Source organism: Penicillium verrucosum (assembly GCF_028828655.1).
Source record: "Penicillium verrucosum strain IBT 35672 chromosome Unknown utg000001l_segment0_segment0, whole genome shotgun sequence".
Lineage (NCBI taxonomy): Eukaryota > Fungi > Ascomycota > Eurotiomycetes > Eurotiales > Aspergillaceae > Penicillium > Penicillium verrucosum.
Window position 1 is genome coordinate 6,270,592 of NW_026643210.1, and position 23,672 is coordinate 6,294,263.

The 23,672-nt window shown below is 49.7% G+C and overlaps 10 protein-coding genes across 10 annotated transcripts; 4 read left to right on the forward strand and 6 right to left on the reverse strand.

The window, feature by feature from the left end:
- Positions 1-819: 819 nt before the first annotated feature.
- N7516_002321 (CDP-diacylglycerol-serine O-phosphatidyltransferase) lies at positions 820-1,867 on the reverse strand (the record flags this gene model as incomplete). The annotated part of the gene is made up of 6 exons (XM_057215041.1): positions 1,763-1,867; positions 1,651-1,708; positions 1,557-1,594; positions 1,491-1,496; positions 1,249-1,430; positions 820-1,188 (listed from the first exon to the last, which is right to left on the reverse strand). Exons 1-6 carry the CDS (start codon positions 1,830-1,832, stop codon positions 820-822), a joined length of 723 nt encoding a protein of 240 aa, XP_057076924.1. The 5' UTR covers positions 1,833-1,867.
- Positions 1,868-2,289: 422 nt separating this feature from the next.
- On the reverse strand, positions 2,290-3,176 carry N7516_002322 (H/ACA ribonucleoprotein complex subunit GAR1/NAF1; the record flags this gene model as incomplete). The annotated part of the gene is made up of 5 exons (XM_057215042.1): positions 2,290-2,572; positions 2,627-2,772; positions 2,835-2,935; positions 2,992-3,039; positions 3,110-3,176. The coding sequence occupies 5 exons, from the start codon at positions 3,174-3,176 to the stop codon at positions 2,290-2,292; spliced, it is 645 nt and encodes a 214-aa protein (XP_057076925.1).
- A 221-nt stretch (positions 3,177-3,397) lies between these two features.
- N7516_002323 (threonine--tRNA ligase THS1) lies at positions 3,398-5,755 on the forward strand (the record flags this gene model as incomplete). The annotated part of the gene is made up of 4 exons (XM_057215043.1): positions 3,398-3,966; positions 4,030-4,294; positions 4,354-5,327; positions 5,368-5,755. The coding sequence occupies 4 exons, from the start codon at positions 3,398-3,400 to the stop codon at positions 5,753-5,755; spliced, it is 2,196 nt and encodes a 731-aa protein (XP_057076926.1).
- A 1,084-nt stretch (positions 5,756-6,839) lies between these two features.
- On the forward strand, positions 6,840-8,352 carry mpkA (mitogen-activated serine/threonine-protein kinase SLT2; the record flags this gene model as incomplete). The annotated part of the gene is made up of 5 exons (XM_057215044.1): positions 6,840-6,952; positions 7,023-7,155; positions 7,211-7,277; positions 7,334-7,648; positions 7,712-8,352. The coding sequence occupies 5 exons, from the start codon at positions 6,840-6,842 to the stop codon at positions 8,350-8,352; spliced, it is 1,269 nt and encodes a 422-aa protein (XP_057076927.1).
- Positions 8,353-9,240: 888 nt separating this feature from the next.
- Positions 9,241-12,567, reverse strand: N7516_002325 (uncharacterized protein; the record flags this gene model as incomplete). The annotated part of the gene is made up of 5 exons (XM_057215045.1): positions 9,241-9,259; positions 10,285-11,012; positions 11,057-11,962; positions 11,983-12,302; positions 12,417-12,567. 5 exons carry the CDS (start codon positions 12,565-12,567, stop codon positions 9,241-9,243), a joined length of 2,124 nt encoding a protein of 707 aa, XP_057076928.1.
- A 526-nt stretch (positions 12,568-13,093) lies between these two features.
- N7516_002326 (uncharacterized protein) lies at positions 13,094-13,684 on the forward strand (the record flags this gene model as incomplete). The annotated part of the gene is made up of 1 exon (XM_057215046.1): positions 13,094-13,684. One exon carries the CDS (start codon positions 13,094-13,096, stop codon positions 13,682-13,684), a length of 591 nt encoding a protein of 196 aa, XP_057076929.1.
- A 515-nt stretch (positions 13,685-14,199) lies between these two features.
- N7516_002327 (metal homeostatis BSD2 family protein) lies at positions 14,200-15,454 on the reverse strand (the record flags this gene model as incomplete). Its single annotated transcript, XM_057215047.1, has 3 exons — positions 14,200-14,778; positions 14,843-15,340; positions 15,431-15,454. The coding sequence occupies 3 exons, from the start codon at positions 15,452-15,454 to the stop codon at positions 14,200-14,202; spliced, it is 1,101 nt and encodes a 366-aa protein (XP_057076930.1).
- A 264-nt stretch (positions 15,455-15,718) lies between these two features.
- Positions 15,719-16,179, forward strand: N7516_002328 (ubiquinol-cytochrome c reductase complex assembly factor 2; the record flags this gene model as incomplete). The annotated part of the gene is made up of 2 exons (XM_057215048.1): positions 15,719-15,733; positions 15,835-16,179. 2 exons carry the CDS (start codon positions 15,719-15,721, stop codon positions 16,177-16,179), a joined length of 360 nt encoding a protein of 119 aa, XP_057076931.1.
- Positions 16,180-16,423: 244 nt separating this feature from the next.
- N7516_002329 (3-oxoacid CoA-transferase) lies at positions 16,424-18,265 on the reverse strand. Its single transcript, XM_057215049.1, has 3 exons — positions 18,149-18,265; positions 16,890-18,069; positions 16,424-16,830 (listed from the first exon to the last, which is right to left on the reverse strand). Exons 1-3 carry the CDS (start codon positions 18,209-18,211, stop codon positions 16,517-16,519), a joined length of 1,557 nt encoding a protein of 518 aa, XP_057076932.1. The 5' UTR covers positions 18,212-18,265; the 3' UTR covers positions 16,424-16,516.
- A 656-nt stretch (positions 18,266-18,921) lies between these two features.
- On the reverse strand, positions 18,922-23,476 carry N7516_002330 (ubiquitin-specific protease UBP2; the record flags this gene model as incomplete). Its single annotated transcript, XM_057215050.1, has 12 exons — positions 18,922-19,010; positions 19,092-19,541; positions 19,597-19,786; positions 19,849-20,269; positions 20,322-20,973; positions 21,033-21,570; positions 21,633-21,721; positions 21,786-22,180; positions 22,237-22,282; positions 22,336-22,543; positions 22,620-23,377; positions 23,455-23,476. 12 exons carry the CDS (start codon positions 23,474-23,476, stop codon positions 18,922-18,924), a joined length of 3,858 nt encoding a protein of 1,285 aa, XP_057076933.1.
- Positions 23,477-23,672: the final 196 nt, after the last annotated feature.

Here is a 23,672-nt window from a genome sequence, read left to right on the forward strand (position 1 = left end):
TGCGTGTATGTCTATATTATCAAAAGAATTTCCGTGGTTCAACTTACGAACATCCATGAATGGTGACGATGAATATATAGCATTTGCGAATCGATGGGTTTAATGCCCTATGTACTAAGGGCCCAGGAACTAGAAATTGACGGCAATTTTCCATCATCAGCTCATAGAGGAACATCCTCCATGTGGGACCTCCCGATACCTGCCCTCTCCCTTTGAGAGTACTGACCACAGCCGCACCATGTGTTAGTGCAGCTGATACCGCGCTGGTCGTCGAAGTAGATGAGTCGATCACATGGATAGCATCTGTAGCATGGCGGCCTACTTGGGTTGTGGGGTCTTGGGAGCCATCATACTTAGTTATATATATAACAAAATTCCTCTGCATAGTTTATGTTTTTCTTTAACCACCTCGCATCCCTAAAGATTCCAGCTCATTTAAAAAGGCACGACAAGGCCGAAGTGGTCAGCATTACATGTGCATCTGCGCGTTGTTAAAGTTGATAGTGTATCCATGGCTCACTTGCTTGTATATCCAAGATCGAGGACAAGCGGCTTGCCCTACACAGGTACTTCCTCAACATGTCGACCGTGCGGCCACAGTTAATCCAATCCCTACACAGAAGCCACAATGACTATAGTCAATCTATGCAATTGAAATTCAATTAAGCATCCTTATTTAAGTGCATCGAGATCATGCTATGCCTTTCCTACAAACGAAGGCCCCCTCGATATTTATTTTCAGTTGTCCAAAGTTGAGAGAGACAACAGACACAGGCATTTTTTTTCCAAGAGTAAATGCGCGGCCAGATTGGGTTGAGCTCATGGTTTAGGAATGTGTATCGTCTTGCTGACCATCATACATCCATGCAGAACGAACATCAGGACCACGGGGTGGAATTCAAAGACGGTACCTTCTGCAACAAGTCCAAGAGGGATGTTCTCGTGTGTCCAGCTTTGAGAGACCCAGTAGGCCATAAGGGAAACGATTGACAGAGTGGTCGGAATAGGTGTGCCTTCGAAGTACTTGGATTTTCCAGTCTGATCCTTGGGCAGCACGGCTACAGTCACGTTGAACCGAGCGAGGCGGGTCAGACCACAGAGAACGAAGAATGTGAGGAAAACGTGATCAAGCGAGGTTCGGATACCAAGAGCGAATGCGGCAGCGGCGGGAGCAAGGCCGAAGGATATCTAGTTGGAATAAGAGTGTTAGCAACAGTTCGGTTGTGATTACTTGCCGGGATCATTTACCAAGTCCGCTAACGAGTCGAGCTCCTGTCCCATGAGAGACGACTTCTTGCGCCACCTTGCGACTTTGCCATCCATAAAGTCGAAGAACAGACCGAAAGGCATGAATGCGAGTGCGGCCCAGATGGCACCGTATTCAGTTGGGTCTCCGAGGCAGTAGCGCATGGAGGAAAAGACCGACATGACTGCTCAACATATTAGTCGCGGATTGGGAGAACGGTTGGGAAATATGAGCTTGCCTCCACAGAAACCTAAGATAAAGAGTTAGCGGGTCAATTCAAACAAACCCTGACGGTGTTGCGATCTCTTACCATTCATTTCAGTAATCAGATCAGCAAGATGCATGGCCCTATTGAGTGTTAGGCTGAACCGAGAGCAAAGGAGCGCGGGAAGCACGAGACTGACTTCACCATGCTAAAATGACCATGATCCGAGGAAAGCAGCATTTTTTGCTTCTCCTGGCCTGGAAAATGTCAGCTATATTGCCAATGAACACCCAGAGAGAGCTAAAACGCACCTCCATCACCTGAAGGTGGGACACTGCTGGAGGAATTGCTCGATGCCATGACCGATGTCCGACGAGACATGCTCAAATGGGTATCAAATTCGAAGAAGATTTATGGGAAAAGGATACTCTGTCTCGATAAGATGTATAAAAGGCAAGATTGGGTAAGAAGAATAAAAATGCTGTCAATCCTGCTTGGAAGTGTTGACGGACGCACAGATTCGCTGAGCGGTCAACGTCATTTCAACTGCAGGCAGGCAGAGGCGGTGCAGCTGCGCCACATTCACTAGCCACATCCCAACCGAATGTCCGAGCCGAGTATCCCCGAATTTCTTAACGAGTCACTTATGGTTTAATATGCAATTGCAAGTCCTGGAAAATCTAATGAAAATAACAGAAACATTTTTGACTGGTGATATTCTACAGCCTGCAGCCAGTGAAGTTGCAATTGCGCAGGATGCACAAGAAGACGGAAAGATATTCCTGAAAAAGCTCCCAGATCCCCCAAAACGCCATAAAGAGACAGTACATTGGATCGATCAATAGCCGCGACCGCGGAAGCCACCACCACCACGAGGGGCACCGCGACCACCTCCACGAGAGAAGCCACCGCTACCGCCGAAACCACCACCGCGACCACCACCGAAACCACCACCACCACGACCACCGCCGAAGCCACCACGGCCACGGGGAGCACCGCCACGGGCACCGAATCCACCGCGACCACGGGGAGCACCGAATCCACCACGGCCACGAGGAGCACCACCACCAGCGCGCTTGGGCTTAGCAGCTCCTGGGGGAGGCTTGGGCTTGGGGAGGAACCTAAGAGGTGAGTTAGTTACAGCGTAGAAGAATGAGTAGAGCAGAGAATCATACTTCTCGAGAGGGAGCAGCTTATCTCCACCGATGTAGACCTTGTCGCCAGCCTTGAAGGAAGTGGCGACAATACCATCTTGGGGCTTGACGGTGAAGTAGACCTGGTTGATGGGACCGAGAATTTCGTCGACCTTGCCGATTTGAGTCTATAAAACCAGTTAGGTCATGGACTTCTATATTGTGTTGGCTTGGTGGAGTATTGGCGTACCTTGTTCTCCAAGTAGATAGGAGCGTTGAAGTAAGGAATCTTGGGGTTGACCGATTCACAGACCATCTCACCCTCGCAAGAGTGCATCACGGAACCCAACTCTATCGGAATATCAGCGACATGAATCAATTATAGTCAGTTCCAGAAGAATAATTACCCAGAACCTGGGCTGGGGGGCCGAATGACTGCTGGAAGCCTCCGCGACCTGCGATAAAAAAAAATTTCGTTAGCTCCTTTTAACTTCTCACATCGCATTCACGTTGGAAAATTCTCACCACCACGGCCACCACCGAAACCTCCCCGGTTGGCACCAGAAGCGTTACCACGACCACGGAAAGACATTTTGTGGTGATAAGGGTGATTGACTTGACAAAGCTGGAGAAGTTTTCGCTTGGTGGAAACTTGAAGCGGTAAAGTGTCGGCTAAGGGCAGTACCAACACGTGATCTTCATTTCACCGCCCTCACGAAGAGTCATTTTCCCCTCCACGCGGAGTATACCACAATCAGAGTTTTTTTGCTCACAGTCCAATTCCCTTGTGTCGCTGATCCAAGGGTTGTCGAAATGGCGTCTGAAACTCCCAAGGATCTGCCTGTGCGGCCTGCAGCTGAAGCGCAGGCTAACAACGCATCTGAAGCTCCTTCTGCCCCTCCAAAAGATGCGAAAGCGAAATCCAAGCAGGCCCCGAGCCCCGATACCCTCCCAGAGTTCATGATTGAGCGAAACAAGCTCTTCGAGGAACTCTGGCAGCAACATCTCGAGGAGACCAAGACCCGTCCCCACCCAGAGATCAATGTTACCCTTGACATTGGTGACGGCAACACCCCCTCCTCGGTCCCCGCCAAAGCCTTCGAGACCACCCCTGGATCTTTCCTGCGTGATGTGCCCAAGGAAATAAGTGCCGATATTGTTATCTCCAAGGTTGACGGAGAGTTGTGGGATTTGAACCGGCCCCTGGAGAAGGATTGTAATGTGCTTCTTGTGCCTTTCAGCAACCCTGAGGCCCGTGAGGTATTCTGGCACTCCAGTGCTCACACTCTAGGCGAGGCCTGCGAGTGCCATTACAAGGCCTTGCTGAGCCACGGGCCGCCAACTCCTCAGGGTTTCTTCTACGATATGGCCATGCCCGACGGGTATGTTATTCTTATCGCCTACTATTCACAATGGCGTTAATGCTAATATATGTGAAAAAACAGACAGGTTGTCAAGGAGGCTGACTGGAAGGCACTTGACACCAAGGCTGCACGTATCTTCAAGGAGAAGCAAAGCTTCGACCGATTGGATGTTTCCAAGGAGAACCTCAAGAAGATGTTCGCATACAGCAAATACAAGTTGCACTATATTGACAAGCTTGTCACTGGTGAAAGTAGCACCGTTTACCGTTGCGGTACCCTTGTCGATCTCTGCCGAGGCCCTCACATTCAGAACACCGGCAAAATCAAGACCTTCAAGATCATGCAGGTAAGTGTGGCTGGTCGAGTTATTGACCGAGGAAGATGCATGCTAATTTTTACCCCTAGAACTCATCTGCCTACTTCCTTGGTGACCAGACCAACGATTCTATGCAGCGTATTCGTGGTGTTGCCTTCCCCGACAAGAAGCTAATGGCTGAGCACTTGAAGTTTTTGGAGGAAGCCGAGAAGCGGAACCACCTGAGAATCGGCAAGGAGCAAGAGTTGTTCTTCTTTGATGAGGTGTCCCCTGGCTGTCCATTCCTCCTCCCCAACGGAACCAAGATCTTGAACCAGATCCAGTCTCTTCTGCGTGCTGAATACCGCAAGCGAGGCTACCAGGAGGTCCAGACCCCCAACATGTACGATGTTAGCATCTGGAAGACCTCCGGACACTGGGCCCACTACAAGGATGATATGTTCAAGTTGGATGTCGAGAAGCGCGAGTGGGCTCTTAAGCCTATGAACTGCCCTGGACACTTCGCTCTGTTCGCCCACCGTGAACGTAGCTACCGCGAGCTTCCTATGCGTATTGCAGACTTCGGTGTCCTGCACCGCAATGAGGCTTCCGGAGCACTTCAAGGCTTGACGAGAGTAAGAAGGTTCCAACAGGACGATGGTCACATTATTTGCAGCCACGGGCAAATTATGCCTGAAGTCGAGGGTCTGTTCGATTTCTTGCATTCCATATATGGGCTGTTTGGCTTCACCTTCAAGTTGAAGCTGTCCACCCGCCCCGAGAAGTATATGGGATCGTTGGAGACCTGGGACCAGGCCGAGGACCAGCTTAAGAAGGCTTTGACCAAGTTTAAGGGTAATGATTGGATTATTAATGAGGGTGACGGTGCCTTCTACGGACCCAAGATCGACATCACAATTGAGGATGCTCTCAAGCGTGAATTCCAATGCGCGACCATCCAGCTGGACTACCAGGCTCCGCTGAACTTCAAGCTGGAGTATCAGACCAACGAAAATCTGGAGAAGAACTCCGGCGAGGGCGCGAAGGAAGGCGAGACCAAGTCCAACGATCTGCCCCCCCGGCCGTGCCCGCCCTGTTGTCATTCACCGTGCTATTATTGGTAGCTTCGAACGATTCCTGGGTATCTTGATCGAGCACTTTGGTGGCAAGTGGCCGTTCTGGATCAGTCCACGCCAGATCCTAATTGTGCCGGTGATGCCGGCTCTGAACGATTACGCCGAGGAGCTGCAACGTATCCTGCAGGGTGACAAGTTGAATGTGGACGTTGACGTCAGTGGCAACACCCTGCAGAAGAAGATCCGTACTGGCCAGCTGGCCCAGTACAACTTCATCTTTGTTGTCGGTGCCCAGGAGAAGGAGTCACGCACTGTCAACATTCGCAACCGTGATGATCCTGCCACCCAAAACAAGGGTGTCATGGTCCCTCTGGAGGAGGCGCGACTCAAGCTCCGGGCATTGCGCAAGGAGCGTCGGCTGGAGAGCACTCTGTAGGGGATGAATTCGTTACCGATTTACGAAAAGTGAAATGAATTAGATGTGGATATTCTACTGATTTTATTAAATGTATACCATACGTTCCTAATGTAGTAAGTAGTGTAATTAGGGTCTAAGTTAAGCCACAGAACGCTCATCCTCTTGACTTTCAAGGCGTGAGTGCTTATTTAAAGTTTAGCCTTAGTGATCTCCTATTAGAAAAGTTTTCAACTAGATATCTTGGAACATCTTGCACACACAACATACATAATGTAGGGCTGTCTCACAGGGCGGGCTTTAGTGGCAGAATCGACCTCATCTGCCAAGCTCCTACATCCTCGAGGCATTCAATGACATGAAATGAATTTCGAGTCTATGTTGTAGTTTCCAGTTCTCAGTTGCAACTCAGCCTACGAGGCTAGAGTGTCTCATGCATGCTCACCTCATTTATGTTTTTTTTCTTTTTTCTTTTTCTTTTTTTTTTCTTACTAGCAATATGACATATGACAGGCTGCAATACCAAAATACATCTTTGACAGCGGCCCACTTCACTGAAACACTCAAAAGACAGGTTTCAGCCATGCTCTTTATTCTTTGTGTGGTTTTATTTCGAGTCTGTATATTATATGCAGATATTTGAATACTAGGTACATATGTAGGTACCTACTTTGATAGTTACATAGCTAGGTTAGTTATATGTACATATATAGTGTACAGTGCATGCAGATAGTATACAAAGAAATCCCCTCTATTTCACCCTTTCACCAACCAAAATCAATCATTGGGTACTCGAATTTCAAGTTTTCTAGTCGATAATTTTCTTTTAAATTTAGAAAATGTTCTTTGATGCAATTTCATTCAAAACCACCAAAACAATCAAAACAGCCCAAGAGTGGACTAAACACCTTTTTTTACGTGGATCACCCGCGGGGACTGCGGGGCTGAATCCCATCACACTTCTCTCAACTCATCACCCTTTTTTTTCCCCTTCAACTTCTCTCTTTTTGCTTTTTAAGACCCTGGGCCCTCGTTAATTCCAATTTTCCTCCATTGCTTTGCCTTCCCTCCAACATTCTACGGCTCTACGCGACGACAACTCGCCATGACTGATTTACAAGGTCGCAAGGTCTTCAAGGTTTTCAACCAGGACTTTATCGTGAGCGAGCAATACAATGTGACGAAGGAACTTGGTCAGGGAGCCTACGGCATCGTGTGGTAGGTATTCCAGACAGCAAACGTGGACGCTGGAGGACACCGAAGATACACATGTGCTGATAGTCCTAAGCGCCGCAACCAACGTGCAAACCGGCGAGGGAGTTGCCGTCAAGAAGGTCACCAATGTCTTCAGCAAGAAGATCCTAGCCAAGCGGGCTTTGCGAGAGATCAAGCTGCTTCAGCATTTCCGTGGCCATCGCAATGTAGGCCGCAGCTCATCCTTATCAATACCTTATACCCGCTAACTCAGCTCTCCAGATCACATGCCTGTACGATATGGATATTCCCCGACCGGACAACTTTAACGAAACATATCTCTATGAGGGTAGGTGCTGCTCTGCTGCTTTTCAATCGAATAGAGCTGGACTAATAATCTTGCAGAGTTGATGGAATGTGATCTGGCTGCTATCATCCGCTCCGGCCAGCCGTTGACTGATGCCCACTTCCAATCCTTCATCTACCAGATCCTCTGTGGTCTCAAGTACATCCACTCGGCCAACGTCCTGCACCGTGATCTCAAACCCGGTAACCTGCTGGTCAATGCCGACTGCGAGCTCAAGATTTGTGACTTTGGCCTGGCTCGTGGTTTCTCTATTGACCCGGAGGAGAACGCAGGGTACATGACTGAGTACGTCGCAACCAGATGGTACCGTGCGCCGGAGATCATGTTGAGCTTCCAAAGCTATACCAAAGCAAGTACGTAACGCCACACCTTAATTTGCCACCCAAGCAGAGTCCCCGCTAACCCCCCGTCTACAGTTGATGTCTGGTCCGTGGGCTGCATCCTTGCCGAGCTCCTCGGCGGTCGACCCTTCTTCAAGGGTCGCGACTACGTCGACCAGCTGAACCAGATCCTGCACTACCTGGGCACACCGAACGAAGAAACCCTGGCGCGCATTGGTTCCCCTCGTGCCCAGGAATACGTGCGTAACCTGCCCTTCATGCCTAAGGTCGCCTTCAAGCAGCTGTTCCCTCAAGCCAACCCCGATGCGTTGGACCTGTTGGACCGCATGTTGGCATTCGATCCGTCCTCTCGTATCTCTGTTGAGGAGGCTCTCGAGCACCCCTACCTGCACATCTGGCACGACGCCTCTGACGAGCCAAACTGCCCCACGACCTTCGACTTCCACTTCGAGGTCGTCGACGAAGTCCCCGACATGCGCAAGATGATCCTTGACGAGGTCATCCGCTTCCGCGCCACCGTCCGCCAGCAATCGCAGGCTCACGCCGCCCAGCAGCAGCAGATCGCTCAGCAAACTAATATCCCCATTCCGGATAACCAACAGGGTCCTTGGAAGACCGAGGATCCTCGACCTCAGGAGGCTACCGCTGGCGGTGGTTACAACCCTAATGATTTGGAATCCTCGCTGCAGCGCGGCATGGACGTGCATCAGCGTTGATACCTTTTGTTTTCTTTCTGCCTCTTTTTCTCGACTTGTTGGTTGTTTCGGCGTGTTGAATCCGATGTCTTCTATCGCGCCCTGCATGTCGATCTAATTTAGCCAAGAGATACCTTCAGAGAAAAAAAAAAAAGACTGGGACGATTTACATGGGGTTTTCTTTTCATTTTTCATTAACTGCGCTATCTCGAGCTCGAATTTCTCATCTCTATTTGTTCTGCGGTCTGCCCTGGCCGGATTGTGTCTGCGTTTCCTATTTCCTTTTGGAGTGACCTTCTGCGTCCTTCCACTGCTTCCACAGTTCAGGGTGCTCTTGGCTGTGGTTCTTGGTTGGATATGATACTTCATTATTCTGTGCATTGTATCTCTTTCAAGTAGGTTCATCACTAGATACATAGATTGTCAATCAAGTCTCCCCCTCATTAGGCCAATATCAATAAGGGTTCATTCGAACCCGCCATAACTCGAATCCATTAGCCTTTGTACCTACCACTCTCGATACCTATAAAGTATTTGACTGTACATCACATCACTATCACTATATGAGACGCTTGCTAGCCAATAACCCCTCTATTTCCAACCCGCCATCATAATTGAACTACCCTCCATTGCTACCTAGGTACGAACCAGATATACCGGGGAGTTGAAGACAAAGGATCCCAGCCACGTGCCAGGCCACGTGCCTGCCACCTGACAGCACCTACCCAAATAGGAAGGTCCTTAGGCGGCAACTTTCTGCCCCAAAGTGAGGTTATAATGAACTTTAAGGATGTCCTATCGCCCTTCGGGGCATATGGTCAAATGAAAATATACAGAGAAGATTAGCATGGCCCCTGCACTAAGGATGACATGTCTCAATCAAAGAGAAGCTACCTATTTTTTTTTTCTTTACAGATTCGATTTGAGGCTATACAGATGTGGGTCTTTTTTAATGTGATGTGATTGGTCTTACGCTTTTCGGGAGTGGAGATCACGTGCAAATTTCCAACGGTCGGGTTTCGAGTGACGTTGTCGGCGAATCCACTTTTTTTATTTTTGGATCTGCGGATATAACGTACAATAACTATTGTTTCGTGATCACTATTATTCCAATGGAATTTATAGATATATCACCTTCTTTTACAGTTCGCAGGTGGGCTTATATCCCTTACAAGATTATAATTTCAAGAATTGAGTATCTTTTGTATAGGGCTGCCATACAAAAGATACCTCGATACCATATGAGCGCAATTCAACCCTAAAACTAGATAGAGGAGAAATAAAAACGGTAAGTTATAGTGTGAGTCTATTTTAGTTAATCTACTGCAAAAATTATTCTGAGTATATGATATAGAGGTGTAGCTTTTTTTTAAGAAAAAGCCATATAATATTAGGGCTAAAAATATAAAATATCGGATGAAAACGTTTTAACTTTTTGTTTTACATACTTAGGATTTCCTACTAAGATCGATAATATAAGATTAGAATTTCAATTAAAATATATAAATACTATTTTATCTCCCCTGACCATAGCAATAGTTGAGAAAATTGATATTGTATTGATATTGTATTTAGGTACCTTTTGTAACTATAGAGTTGCCATACAAAAGATAACTTGGATTATATCGTTCACTATTAACTATCTGTGAAGATCGTAATCGGCTATCAAAGAGCAAAACCGCAGAGAAGTTCAGCCTTGTCGTACTAATACTTTCCACGGCCGAACTACATACAGGAGGTTATTCTGTATCTTGGACAGATAGCTCTGCCAGTGCTGGGGCAATATACAGAAGTAATGGCACGAACGAATTAGAAGAAATGAAATTCATGCATTCATATATATACGATGTCATCGCAAAACTAACTGAGTATAGAGTAAACAAGCCTCACAAACCAAGCCAGAATTTGTAATACCAAGACAAAGGCCAAGTCAATATATGTCAATAATAATACCCTCTCCACCAAACAGCCATACAAGCCGCAACAACTAGATCAAGCATTTTAATCCCTTCATCTTCAATAACCAATTTCCCCAGTTTCGCACTCTTCCCCCTTAACCCACCACCAGCAGGCTCCCTAGCAAGCGAGAAATCCAAGCGATCCTCGTCGGAATCATGATCCAAATCCCCACCGCTACTGTTACTCGTACTGCGGTGATGAGAAGAGGAGTGGAATTGGCTCTGGCGCGCGAACCGTTGCGCGCGCATGGAGGTTCTGCGGAGGAGAGGGGAGGGGTTGAGATTTACGCGCGAGGCTGTGGGGGTTGAGGCGGGGAGAGGTGGCGGGTTTGAGCCTGGGCCTGTGTGTGCCCGCGGCCGGGAATAGGTGTTTGGGTTCAAGAGTTGGGAGAGGGAGTTGCGCTTTGCGGATGTGTAGCTGTTGTTGGAGGAGGATGGTTGGAGCGGTCCTCCATCGGAGCTGTTGTTGTCGTTGGGGTTGTCGTTCAGGCGGGGGACGGACTGGGTTTGGATTTGGCTTTGTGTGAACGGGGACAGGTGGTTTGGGTGGGGTTTGTGGGTTGCATGGTGGGCGTGCGAGTGGAGATTTGCTGCTTGGAAGGGAGTGTTGAAACGGAGCTCGGCCACAGTTACGGCGGGGGGTGCTTCTGCTTCCCCGTTGGGGGAATGAAGCCGCCGGGCGTCGGAATCATGTGTTTGCATTTGAGGCTTCGGCCGTTCACACTGTTCGTAAAAGTACATGTGCCATTCCAGGGAGAAGTGAACACGTAGTAACCGCTTTTTAGCTTGGATGGGCCATCTGGGGTGTGGCCGTTGCTGCCATCTGCGGCAACAGAATCGTCAAATGGCTTCGATACGCAGAGTTGGCGGTGGAACTTGCGTGGGCCGGTTGGTTGCTCCTTTGGTTGCTCAGTGACTAAGGACTGGGCAATGGCAGAGTTGGGTAGGCGTCCGATTCCCGTCGGGATATTCGCTGCAAGGCTGGATAATAAAGGCATCTCATTTGAACCTGCGAACCTATTATATCCCGGCGTGGAGATCTCGATATCGACGGTGTTGCGGTCCATTCGGGGGGTTGATATAGTTGCCACATTCCATTGTGTACCAGACGTGGGATCACGTCGAATGAGCGTGATATGAAAGCCAGCATTGCTAGGAGGGTTGCCATGTGCGTTTCTATGCCGGTTAGGAGATTGCCCGGGGCTTCCTAATGGTGATCCAGTACGGTTATGCGAAGAACGAGGCCGAAAATGCGGTCCAGAAGAGTCAAGGCTATGACGGCCAGCCGACAGTGCCTCGTACTTTGCCTCATACTTCTCCTTCCAGTTCTCTCCCCGGGTTTGCAATTGTTCGGTAAACGCGCTCCACCGGGATGTCCTTTTGGACGGGTCTTCGCCTGCTGCAGAATTGGTCCATGAGTCTTCATCGGGCGGCAAGGGAGGCAAAGGTCGCCGCGGCGCAGCGCTATTACCACCCGATTCTACCGTTACCCCTCTAGGTATATTATTATTCAATGGAGGCTGTATGTTGGCGACTGGAGTCCCAGAGAAAGATACATTCTCCGCAGTAACCTGCGGCATATGGGTTGGCCGTGGTGGCAAGGTCGGAGAAGCAGTAGCATCCTGCGGCATTGGAATTGGACGTGGTGGCAAGGCCGGGGAAGCGATATCATCCTGCAGCACAGGGATTGGACATGAAGGCAAGGCGGGAGGAGCAGTGGTATCATGTTGAGGCGGTGCCAGCAAATGCTCAGGGTTGAGGTCCCCCCTCCACCAACTGGTTTCCGGCGCACGTTGTTCAGCCGCGCGAACTCGCGTTGCGCTGGGTCGTCGACGTCCGCTTTCTCGAGGCGCTCCTTGCGCAATTGGGCCTGCTCTTCGCGCTCTTCCTCCACTTCCTGGAGCAGGGTATCATCGTCGGGAGTCGCAACATGGAGATAGTAAAGAGAGGCGTTGATCGCTTCAGCAGAGACACTGGATTTCGTCGGTGGTTTGAGAGGTGAGAGGAAAATGTCTGCGTATTAAACAACAGTCAGTTATGGTTTATCTTCAGATAATGCGCAAGTATGGGATATTCGAGAGCGAAAGACGGAGAGTAGAATGTCAATATTGTGGAATTGATTCATACCTTTGCTTCCTGGTACACGCACAATGTATAGAGAGAGTGGTTCGTGCTTCTCGTGGGTGGGATTTCGTGGATAGGCGGGGGGATTTGATGCGATATTGGTGACCGACGACAGTGATCGTGCCTCGACAGGGCCCTGGGGAACGGTAGACATTGCGGACAAGGCCGCGATCCACCCGACAAGAAACGCAGGTAAAATATCCAAAGACTGAGGTTATGTTGAGTTGAGGTTGGCAAATAAACAATGGGGCTCTTTCGGTAGTGGGCGGAGTTGGTCCGCCGGAAGGGCCGCCTGGATTATTCCTGAATTCTCTTTTGTTCGCTTTTCTGATTTCTGTTCATCAGTGGGGGTGAAGTTGCACAGGCAAGACACATAAAGGGACGCAAGGGTAAGGAACAAGGATATAATGCTGCCTATCGTGGCGCAGTACCGGGGGGGGGGGCATCAACCCTTGGGGCCTTGATTACGTTGGGATCTACTCCCCTCCAACTTCCAACTTCCAACTTACAATATTGTTGGTAGAATCCGAATTCACTGCAATTGATGCCGAAAATAACCGCTATTGGGGGCCAGAAATGGTCGCCAAACGCCTAAAAGACGTCCATAACCAACAGAAATCCACCAAAGACCTTGGCACCATTTCCAACCTCCACCTCATCTATAATGACAACTATATTGGATGCCCAGGGCAGACACCCCAAACCCCTTCTCCGGGCCAATCCAATCCCTTCTCACCCCTAGAAACCATTCCCCGACGCCAACACCAGCCGAGACAGCGGCCGATCTTGTCAACTCTGTAACTACTTCTTCAGACCCGGCCCACGCGCTCTGGGAACTCGACCCTCACCTTGCCCTCCTCGCCACCCTCCGCGCGCACCCACCAACGCAGCTTAACTTACGCGCAAGATGCAATGCTAGCAGCTCTATCGAAGCCGACGGAAAGCCACACTGGCAGAAACTGCCGCAGTTCAGCGCGCAGTGGCGCGATGTGCATGATATCCTCGAGGCCTGGCGCGACTGGGATGGTGTGCGTGATTCGGGTGCGGATAACTCTACTATTAGTACGTTAAGTAGCAGTGGCGGAGAGTACTTTCTCCGTTTCTGTGTATTCTCAGCTGCGCTTCTAAAAGCGAGTAAAGGTAAAGGCAACGTGCATCTTATATGGGGTTTCTTTGCGTGTTGCGACGGGCTAGAGTGTGATGGACCTTATTCACGCCTACAAAAAGCGCGTAGGATGTTGTCGGAACAGCTGTGGGCGCTGGATGCCTAGGTGGAGGCGGACTATGAGGAGCTGCGGCACTGGGCGGCGCTAGATGATCAGACGGAGCTGTGGCTGAGAGGTGGGCTGACGCGGGAGCGGTGGATATTGTGGGGGAAGAGGCTGAGGGCTTTGAGCTTTGAACATACAGGGAATATTAGAGGAAACTGTGGTGGTTATAGAAGCTGCTGATGTTGTTAGCGGTATTCTGGAAGACTTAACTCAAAAGAGTATTGAGTGTGCTCCTTACTACATAAATATGCCAACTGCTATTGTTGCTCATTGTTCATATATTTGGTATCTTCAGAATAGCTACACGGCCGGAAATAAAAGTAGGAGTAGAACGATCTGATAAAAAGGAAAAGAAAAACCGAAGGAATGCAATCCGGAGGCAGTACTCCTGGGGGGTGTCGATACAATAAAGAAACTCCATGCTACAACGCCAGACATTTCCATGTCCATGTCCAGGTCCCGAAAAAAAAAAAAAGAAAAAGAAAACCAGGTGAAAACCCCATGTATACCCGATATTAGACAACAGTCTCGGACCGTTCACCTTCCGCGATGACTGGTACACCCAGACCACGATCCGGGCTCTGCAACACAAGCTGTTCATGACGTCGTGCCCGCAGGAAGTCACTGACCGCACGGATCAAAATGAACCAACCAACAATCATGAGAATATATGAGATCCATTCACTGGTGGTGATTCCAGATATGGCGCCGCTTCCTCCGCTGCCCCCGCTCTCATTAACCGAGTTAGGGTCGAAGTTGTGGCTGTTGGGGTCAGGTGGAGGAACATATTCAGAGCTTCCAGGGTCGGAGCTCGAACTGTCGCTGCCGCCTTTCATGTAGAAGCCGTATTGAACAAGAGTAAGACCGAGGCCCGCTCGGCTGCCGTTCTTTGCGGCGTGGGTGGTGTGGAGGAGATAGGTCAGCAAGAAGCCAACGAGCTGGAATGACATTGAGATCATGGCGTTCCAGACAAATGAGAAAACGGATCCAACAGGCAGTCCATCGACATAGACCTCGTCGGACGAGATACCTGGAGCCACAATCGTAGTCTCCCAGTATGGCGGTGTCGCATCAGCGGCGGCTTCTTCGTATGACTAAATAAGATATCAGTATACAGGTCTTTCAGGTATATCACCAAACACTCAAATATCAACTTACAGGGGGAAGATCATCATTCTTCTCGCCCCGTTCTGGCTTGGCGGCAAGATTGGCAAAGACTCCGTCATTCGATGAGGCGATCTGCCGACTTGCGCCAGACGCCGGTGCTGTGAAACTCGGTAAATTCGTCGGCCGTCTGAGAAGCCCCGGTTGAGTCGGATCCTGTACATCGACCCTCGATTCCGACGAGGACGAGGACGAGGACGCTGTGGCGGTATGATCGTTATCCGGGGGAGCCCGGAAGTCAGGGTCAGCTCGCATCAAGCGCTGTCTGTCGTCCGGCTCATTATCATCATCGGACTCGTCTTCATCGCCAAAGGCATCGGCCAGTGTCTGATCGTCATCGTTGTGTTGTGAATCGTTGTGTAATAGCCGCCTCGACGATGGTGACGACGAGCGGGACCCGGAACGGAAAGATGAAGGCGAAGAGTTGCTGTGTTCGGGTCGCGCGTTCAACGGATAGGAATGTGGTCCTTCCTCTTCATCTTGGGCATTAACCTATACATATAGTGGTCAGTATGTCGTCGAGGGATCCCATCCGGGGGTGGGATTGTTCTGATAGGGGATCAGCGGGGGGGGATTGCGTACCCGTGAATAGCGCTGCGAGCTCATGGCGAGCTGAGCGGGAAGTGACCCTGAATAGAATCAGAAAGAAAAATGAGACAGAAAGAACTTAGGTTGGAAAGCAAAAATGATATAACACGAGTACAAGGGGATGGAAAAATGTCGGGGTTGATGAAGAAGGCAACAGGAATGGATGTGGCTGATGATGCCTGATGCGCCAGGCCAAAATAGACTGTTCCCGTCTTCGCCGCAACTTTCAAAGGAAGATCCTTCCCCTATACCACAGTTATCCTGTGATATCTCTTGTCCACCATGGCTAAAACACCTGTGAGTATCTTACCCAACATCCAAATTTTATTCCATACAACATCATCGACAAGCTTCCTTCGAACGTTCAATCCCAAACAATCTCCTAACAAACCATCTAGACCCTTAGCCCGCGCTCCCTCCAAAGCCGCCTCACACACCTCCTCAAGCACTGGCCCTCGGATGCAGTCCGCCCAGCCTCAGTCTCCGTTCAATCCTACATTGAATCCCGTCTCCAACCGACGGACAAGTCCAGCCCAGCAATCTCCGAGTCCTCCGTGAATGCACTTGAATCGCTGCTGAACAACCGCTACGCTCGCAAATATCCTATGCCGGAGAAGCTGCGCCGGCCGGCCAGTAACCCAGACCACTATGACAATGTCGTACGTGAGTTCGCGGAGGCGCCGAACCGCGATTGGCTTGGCCGGTTAAAAAAGAGGCTGGCCGGTATTATCCGCTTGACGTGATGATTCTGTTTTTGCTGCATGTATAGACTTTTGATTATTTTTTTTTTGACATGGAACACTTGGGAAATTTTGTTTTATCATTGTCTCACTGGATTTGGGTCAGCATTATGGGGTTTTATTTGATGGGTTGCATGACTTGTACCAATACCTTTTCTATCTTTTATTTGTTTACTGTATACCTACTATATTTTCTACTCAAAATGTACGAGATTTGTGCAGAGAAATGTTCTTCTTGATGCATATCCAAGATATGTCCATGGGAATGAATTTGGAAACAATCTAACTCCTAATTGCTATATACAAAACGCTTAAAGAATCATAGAATTTGCATGCAAATTTAAATCATGGGCTTCAGGTCATCGGCGACCTTGAAGGGGGCATCGGTCTTAGCCTGGACCTCCTCGACGGTGATACCGTCGGCGATCTCAATAAGAGTCAGGCCGTGGGAGAAGTCAACGTCGAAGACGCAGAGGTCCGTGATGATACGGCTCACACAGGCGGGTCCAGTCAGAGGGAATTCGCAGTTCTTGACAATCTTGGCGTTACCCTTCTTGTCAGTGTGTTCCATGGTCACGACGACCTTGGTGGCGGATGGGTTGGAGACCAAGTCCATGGCACCGCCGAAGCCCTTGATCTTACCGGGGAGCATCCCTGTGAGAGAATGTTAGTTAGATGCATAAAACGGAGGAAGCGTGGGGGGGGGAACGTACAGTTGGCCAAGTCACCTTTGGCACTGACCTGCATGGCACCCAGAATGGTCAGGTCGATACGGCCAGAGCGGATCATGCCAAAGGACTCGTCGCTGCCGAAGCAGCTGGCACCAGGCTTGAGGGTGACAGTCTCCTTGCCGGCGTTGATGAGATCGGCATCCTCCTCACCCTGCTTGGGGTAAGGGCCGAGACCGAGAATACCGTTCTCAGACTGCAGGGTCACCTCGACGGAGGGGTCGACGAAGCTAGGAGCAAGCATGGGCATACCAATACCGAGGTTGGCGTACATGCCGTTCTTGAACTCCTTAGCGGCACGACGGACGATACGCTCACGCTTGTTGGCGGTATCACCCTTACCGAGAGCAGAGGTGTCAGCGCCCTCCTCTTTGGCGAAGGTGAACTTCTCGATCTGCTTCGGGGCAGTGCTCTGGATAACACGCTTGACGTAGATACCGGGTAGGTGGACGGCAGCGGGATCAATCTCGCCGGGCTCGACGATGTGCTCAGCCTCGACGATAGTCATCTTGGCGTTCCGGCCCATGGCACCGTTGAAGTTGGCGGCCGCGTAGCGGAACTGGCAGTTACCAAGCTTGTCGGCCTTCCAGGCCTTGACGAAAGCGTAGTCACCCTTGATCGACTCCTCCATGACGTAGCTCTTGCCATCGAACACCTTGGTGTCACGCGGCTCACTGAACTTTGCGACTGTGCCGTCGGCATTGTGTCGCAGGGGCACCGCACCGGTCTGCACCACGGTACCGAAGGCGGCGGGTGTGTAGAACGCGGGGATTCCCGCACCGCCGGAACGGCACCGCTCAGCGAGAGTTCCCTGAGGAGTGAGCTCCAAATCAATCTCACCAGTGAGGTACATGCGCTCGAAGGTCTTGTTCTCGCCGACGTAAGAAGCAATCATCTTCTTGATCTGTTTGGACCTGAGGAGCAGACCGAGACCAGCTCCGTCTACACCGGCGTTGTTACTGGCCACGGTCAGGCCAGTGATTGAAGGGTTCTCCAGGACGGCGTTGATCAGTGAGTCAGGTACACCAGACAACCCGAATCCACCGGCAAGCAGAGTCGAGTTGGACTTCATGTCCTTGACTGCTACTTCGGCGGAAGGGTAAACCTTGTTGATCTCACTTCGGCGGACACTGCTGGAGAATGCGCGGGCCATAAAACGTTGGTGCTGGTAAAAGGCAAGACATGTCAGTCTTCGCGACTCAAAATGGGATATGGGCGATATGAGCCATGGGCAAATTACTTACCTGGGCTGGATTGGCCGAGAACTGACGCGCGAGGCGTAGACATGTTGCCACTTGAGAAGGCATAGCTAATGACTTCCAAATGAGAGATTGGATGTTAATATTAGAAATTCCAAGTGCACAGCAACTTATTAAAAGACTAAACACTCGTGGCAGCGGCAATATCCCACTTCTTATATTCCCGCACGGCAGTCAGAGCGGAATAATTCCCGAGTGTGATATTCGTTTTCCCCGGAAATGTGGATTCCCGGGCTCTCTCCCGCCTACTACAATTAATTGCTCTTCAATACCTTTTAATCCTAGAACTCCTGAACTTGGTGATTAGCTAGTAGAAATATTCTAGACTAAGTACTATCAAATTCTACATACACCCGTTCTTTTTTTTTGGCTACCTATTACCTTTGAAATCCCCTCTTAGGCAGATTGACATCTCTTCTTGCCGCTGCCGAAATTCACAGCCGATCCGTACCCGCGGCTGGTCCAGGTGGGACATCGGAAGCGCTGAGTCATCACCCAGTCACCTGATATGTTTATCCGGGGTAAATTGGAGATGAGCAAAGCTTAAACAAGGTCAAACATAAGAGAGAAGATCAATTGCAACTATCTTAACTCTACAAGTACTTTATGGTATCTTCGGCATATGTACATGCTGGATAAGAAAAACATTTCACACCTCGCAATGCAGTAATATCCACGTGCAGACATAAGAGAATCGAGAAATCATGCAAATCATGTTATCATGTTGTCCAGGTGGGTGCCACACAGTGTAAGAAATTTCAAGTCGGACGGCTTGATTTCATTTCATCAACACTCTTGCGTTTTAGAGGGTTGACAGCTTCTGCATCAACGGGCGTGACATTGGAATCTACCAGTAATGCTCCGAGTCAGTCGCATGATGAGGACGGGGCCATGTGGTGGTCTCCGTCGGATTATGTGTTTCCCGTACCTGGAGTTCCATTGATGACCGACGCTTCCTCATAGGATGGAGGTTCCATATTCACGTCCGGCGTAGGGCTGGTGGGCTCAACACCCTCCATGGTCGTAGCTTGTTCTAGACCGGGAAAGTCGGACATGTTGTCGGATACCTCACGGCAGACCGGGTTTGCCAGACGATCTTTCATGCCATCGTTGACATAGACAAGGAAATACGGGGTCGGGGGGTTGCTGGTCGAGTCGTTCTTGAAGATCTCATCCAGGTTCTGGACCTCGGTGACATACTCGTCATTGTATTTGCGCCATATCTTCTTGTCGAAGTCGAAAATGTAGATGTAGTAATGGCCGAACGAGACCGACCCATGATGCACAAAAACAGCGTACAGTCGATATGGGAGGTTGTTGAAGTCGGCAAATTGGCTGGAAATCATGGTCTGCGTATCCTTGATTTCTTGATCGGCAGCTATAAAATGGTCAATATGTCTGTATCAAGTGAGCCTGTGACGACAAACTCTTACCTTGCAGGTCGGTCTCTGCCTTATGGGAAAGGGACTCGAGTCCGTCTAGTAACTCAGTACTAGCCATAAAGTCCATGGAGTCGGATCCGGCTTCGACTCTGGTCTCAGTGTCGTTTTCAATGGTGTTTAAATCATCTAACGCAGTTTTGACTTTACGGAACAATGTTGCGATGTCGACGCTGACACTCTCCTGCAGAAAAGAGTAAGGTTAGCTATATAAACCTGGGGCGCATTGCTGAGAATATCCACTACCTTTGTCCTGAGAAGCTCTTCTCTGCGAGCCTCGAGCCTCTTCAGAGACGCCTTCCACTCCCAACATTGATTTCGTCGATCCACAACGTCCGGATTCTTGGTGTCCATGTATCGATCCATGTAGATATTTTCAAGCAACTCGAGATGGTTGGTAGATTTGAACGAGCATTTCTTCACAGGATCAAACTGAACCCGTTGCACCTGGATCTGGAGAACAGGGGGAAGCTGGCTGATAGATGCGAATTGCTCGGCCACCGAGTTTTCCACACTGATCTTTTGGATATCGAATGCCCCATCAATGGCATCGTAAATGTTTCGAGATCCATGAGCAACATCAACCTTGATGTCACACCACCGTTCGTCCTTCGAACGTGTGCCCTTCTCGGTGGAAATGTAAGAGCGGGTTTGGCCGTAGAACAAGCTGAGGGAAAGGTTAGCACAGATAATTTAGAGGACGATTTTTCATAACTTACTCTTTAATCTGGTCAAGCTGCTCACCGTCACTGCCAATGCCTCGAGGCTTGATGGCGCACTGGCTCTGGAACAGAACATTGTTGATGACTTCTGTCACATCCTGCTGGGCACCAATTTCTACCTCCTCCTTCAATTGCTTTTCCCGATCAACTTGTGGGATATTGCGAGGAGGAACAGGTGGTGGTAGATTGGCCGATACAATGTCGTCTGTGTCGATGTTCATGTCCTGGGGAGATCCTGGCTCTGCTTGATCCGACAGTTGGTCCAAGTCAGGGGGGTTGTTCTCCTTATCCTCAATAAAAAGTCCTGGTGCATCGTTCAAGCTATCATCCGAGACCAATGTTGCATCGCTGCCATTATCGCTGGCGGTCGAATTTTGATTAGGTACGGGAGCAGCTTGGCTAGAAGATGGAACCAGCTCCATCCGACCCCCGAGAAGGGGCTGCGGAGGCCCAAGGGGGCCCAAAACAGGAACACCTTCGATGTCACCAAGCATCTCGGGCCTAGTGGCAGTGATTGTTGATCGACGACGTATTGCCGCCTCGTTGCTTGGGCTAATCAGGGTCAACCGAGCAAGCTCCTGGCCGGGAGTAACCGAGGTTTGGGATGAGGTGATCATGCTACGGAACAAAATTCGGAGCTCACTGAGGACTGCAAAGGAAAGGGTCAGTTCAAGAGACATAGCCATTGGCATCCTCAAAGTAACTTACATCGCTGAGATCGCTCGACCTCCTTCTTTGTCACCTTTCGCGAGCCCACTTGTTTCTTTGCGAGGTTTTCCTCGTCATCAAGATCCATTTGGAAGCGTTCGAAATCCAAGACCAACTCACGGAAAGGACGGACAGAGAAATAGAACTGCAACAGGCTGTTGAGATAGCATGTATTGCCGATGTTTTGAAGTCCGACTGGCCAATCTCGCATGCTTCTCTCAGGCTCATTGGAGATACCTGCCATATTCCTCAACGTAGAGCTGTCCAGTTGTTTGGCAATAATTGTCAGGGCCTGGTTGTATCTCTCGGCATCCCCTGGGTTTTCATCGATGCAGATTGTATATGCGGCTATGATTGCCCCATCGTCCACAGTTCGATCAGGGATTTGGAGTAGACGATAGGCATCACCGATGTCCATTTCCCCGGCAATCATCTCTCCAGTATCAATGAAATGTTTCAATGCGACCGATTTGCGTGACTCGGCAATAAGTGCCACGGCGCGTTTCGCAAGTTCTTGGGTAAGTGGATTGTCGTTGACCTAGTTCATAACATAGTTAGCTCACGTCCAACCCACAAATAAAGCAACTGGCCCACACACACCTTTGCGGTGTACATAGTCATGACAAAATCATCCGGAGTCTGATCCTCGACCCCCAAGAAGACATTCGCTTGTTCCACAGTAGAAACACCTGTTGTCAAAATTAGCACGCACTCGAGTTTGAGTTTGGAGACAACATGACTGGATCAACGCACGGTCTTCTGATGCCGCCTTGATGCGCGCACTTCCTCTGGAGTCACCAATCCGCCACAACTGTTGACGCGCCTCGGTATCCTGCGTTGTAGAGTTGAGGAAGGCATAGAATTTGCCAATGATGCTATCCTCGGTGAGGTTTGGATCATCGAAGTGAAGATGGAAGTATTGATACGCGCCGACAACGTCCTCAACGGCGTACTTCCCTTGTTCATAAGCTGTCTGGACAGCTATGTCAATGACTACCTTGTCTTGTTCACCACGCAGACAGCCGATAGCCTTGAGAGCAGACAAGTACATCGGGGTCCTAACAGGATCAATCAAGACTTGTCGGCTGTATGCTTCGACAACAGTCGTTGAGGACATATCCTCTATCACTCCTAGGTCTTCATAGAACCTAAAGTAACACGTGTCAGATCCAGTTCTGTTAATTCGAAGATAGGATGTACTGACGGAGCATATGCCATCTCAAATTCCTTGTAACGCATGGCTGTCGGATCTGGACCAGATATTAGTCCGATTTCCAAGGGTTAATGGTTACCATATACGAACAGTCTTGCGCTTCTAGAGCGCAGGAAATAACGGAAATGGCAGACGAAGGAAGATCGGGAATCTGGAATCCTTTTCTTTCCGAAACCGATCTGAGATGTATCAGGACAAGCAACTCATGCAGCAAGTCGTCAAGAAAGAGACATGTCGTGTCTTGGTATGGTTTCTCGGCGTTAGAGGTCGGTTGAGGCGGGTGCCATGCCCCAGTCTCCTGCGTCGATTCGTCAGCGATACAAGACAAAACAAGACCAGTGAAGGAGTTGGGAAAACATATCATTATTACGAACCTTATTGTACATGAACTCTAGAGATTCAAGTAATTCTTTACAAGCAGTGCCTTCCACGCCGAAAGAGTGCATGAACCTCTTATTGACAGAGGAGATGGGCTTGCTGCGTTGTGGATTTCGTAGGGCGTTGGTAATGTAAAGGCGTAGATTATCCAATACATTGATCGGCTGTGGATCACCCATGCCTTCCATGGACTCGGGATACGCTGCCGTGGCCTCTTCAGCTCGCTTCCGCAACAACTCTTTATCAGTCATCAAGCGGATGGATTCCGGGGTCAGAATCGGTGAAAGAATCCGCAAAGACACCGTGGCCGAACATGACATGTATGAACATTGGTAATGGTACGTCTCCGCAGCCTGCCCTTTGGGAGTTTCTTCGGGCAACGTAAGACCATTCTTCTGCCGTCCTGATTGATAGATCAAATGGTGCAAGTGTTTCCCCTGATTCTGACCAAGTGTGCTCATATGGTTGGTGTAGTTAACCACCACTTGAAGATGATAACGGCACTTTGTGCATATGGCTGAGACCTTGGACAATGTGCCTCGCCTTCTCCGGTGCTCTGGCTCTGACATGAATGTTTGGTCTTCTTTCAAGACATACTGGTGTCGACATGCTTCCGGTGATATGAATGCAGGTGGGCCGGTGTACCCTTCTGGGTAAATGGGCGGAGTTTCCGAGAGGAGATTACGGCCTGTGTCTGGGTCGTGTGCTGGATCATACAGCTGGATATCTTGAATGAGACGCGGCGCAGTCTTTCCTATATGATTGATAGAAAAGTTGTAAGCATTTGCTCATGTTATATTCCAAATTTGCTGATCCAGGCTATTGCCTTACCGGCCCTCTGCACAGACGCCATGAAGTACGGTGTTGGGGCCTGAAGGCCTCACACGGGTTGGATAGTCGCCTTGACGCTAGAGAGTTGATTCCCCCAAAGGTTTGATTTTCATCGAAGCTTATAAAAGCGCGTAATGTAACAGCTCAGTTGTGATGACAATGTTGTCAAATGATGAAATCGCCACTGTATGCGGAGAGACAGCGGGGAGCCCACTGCA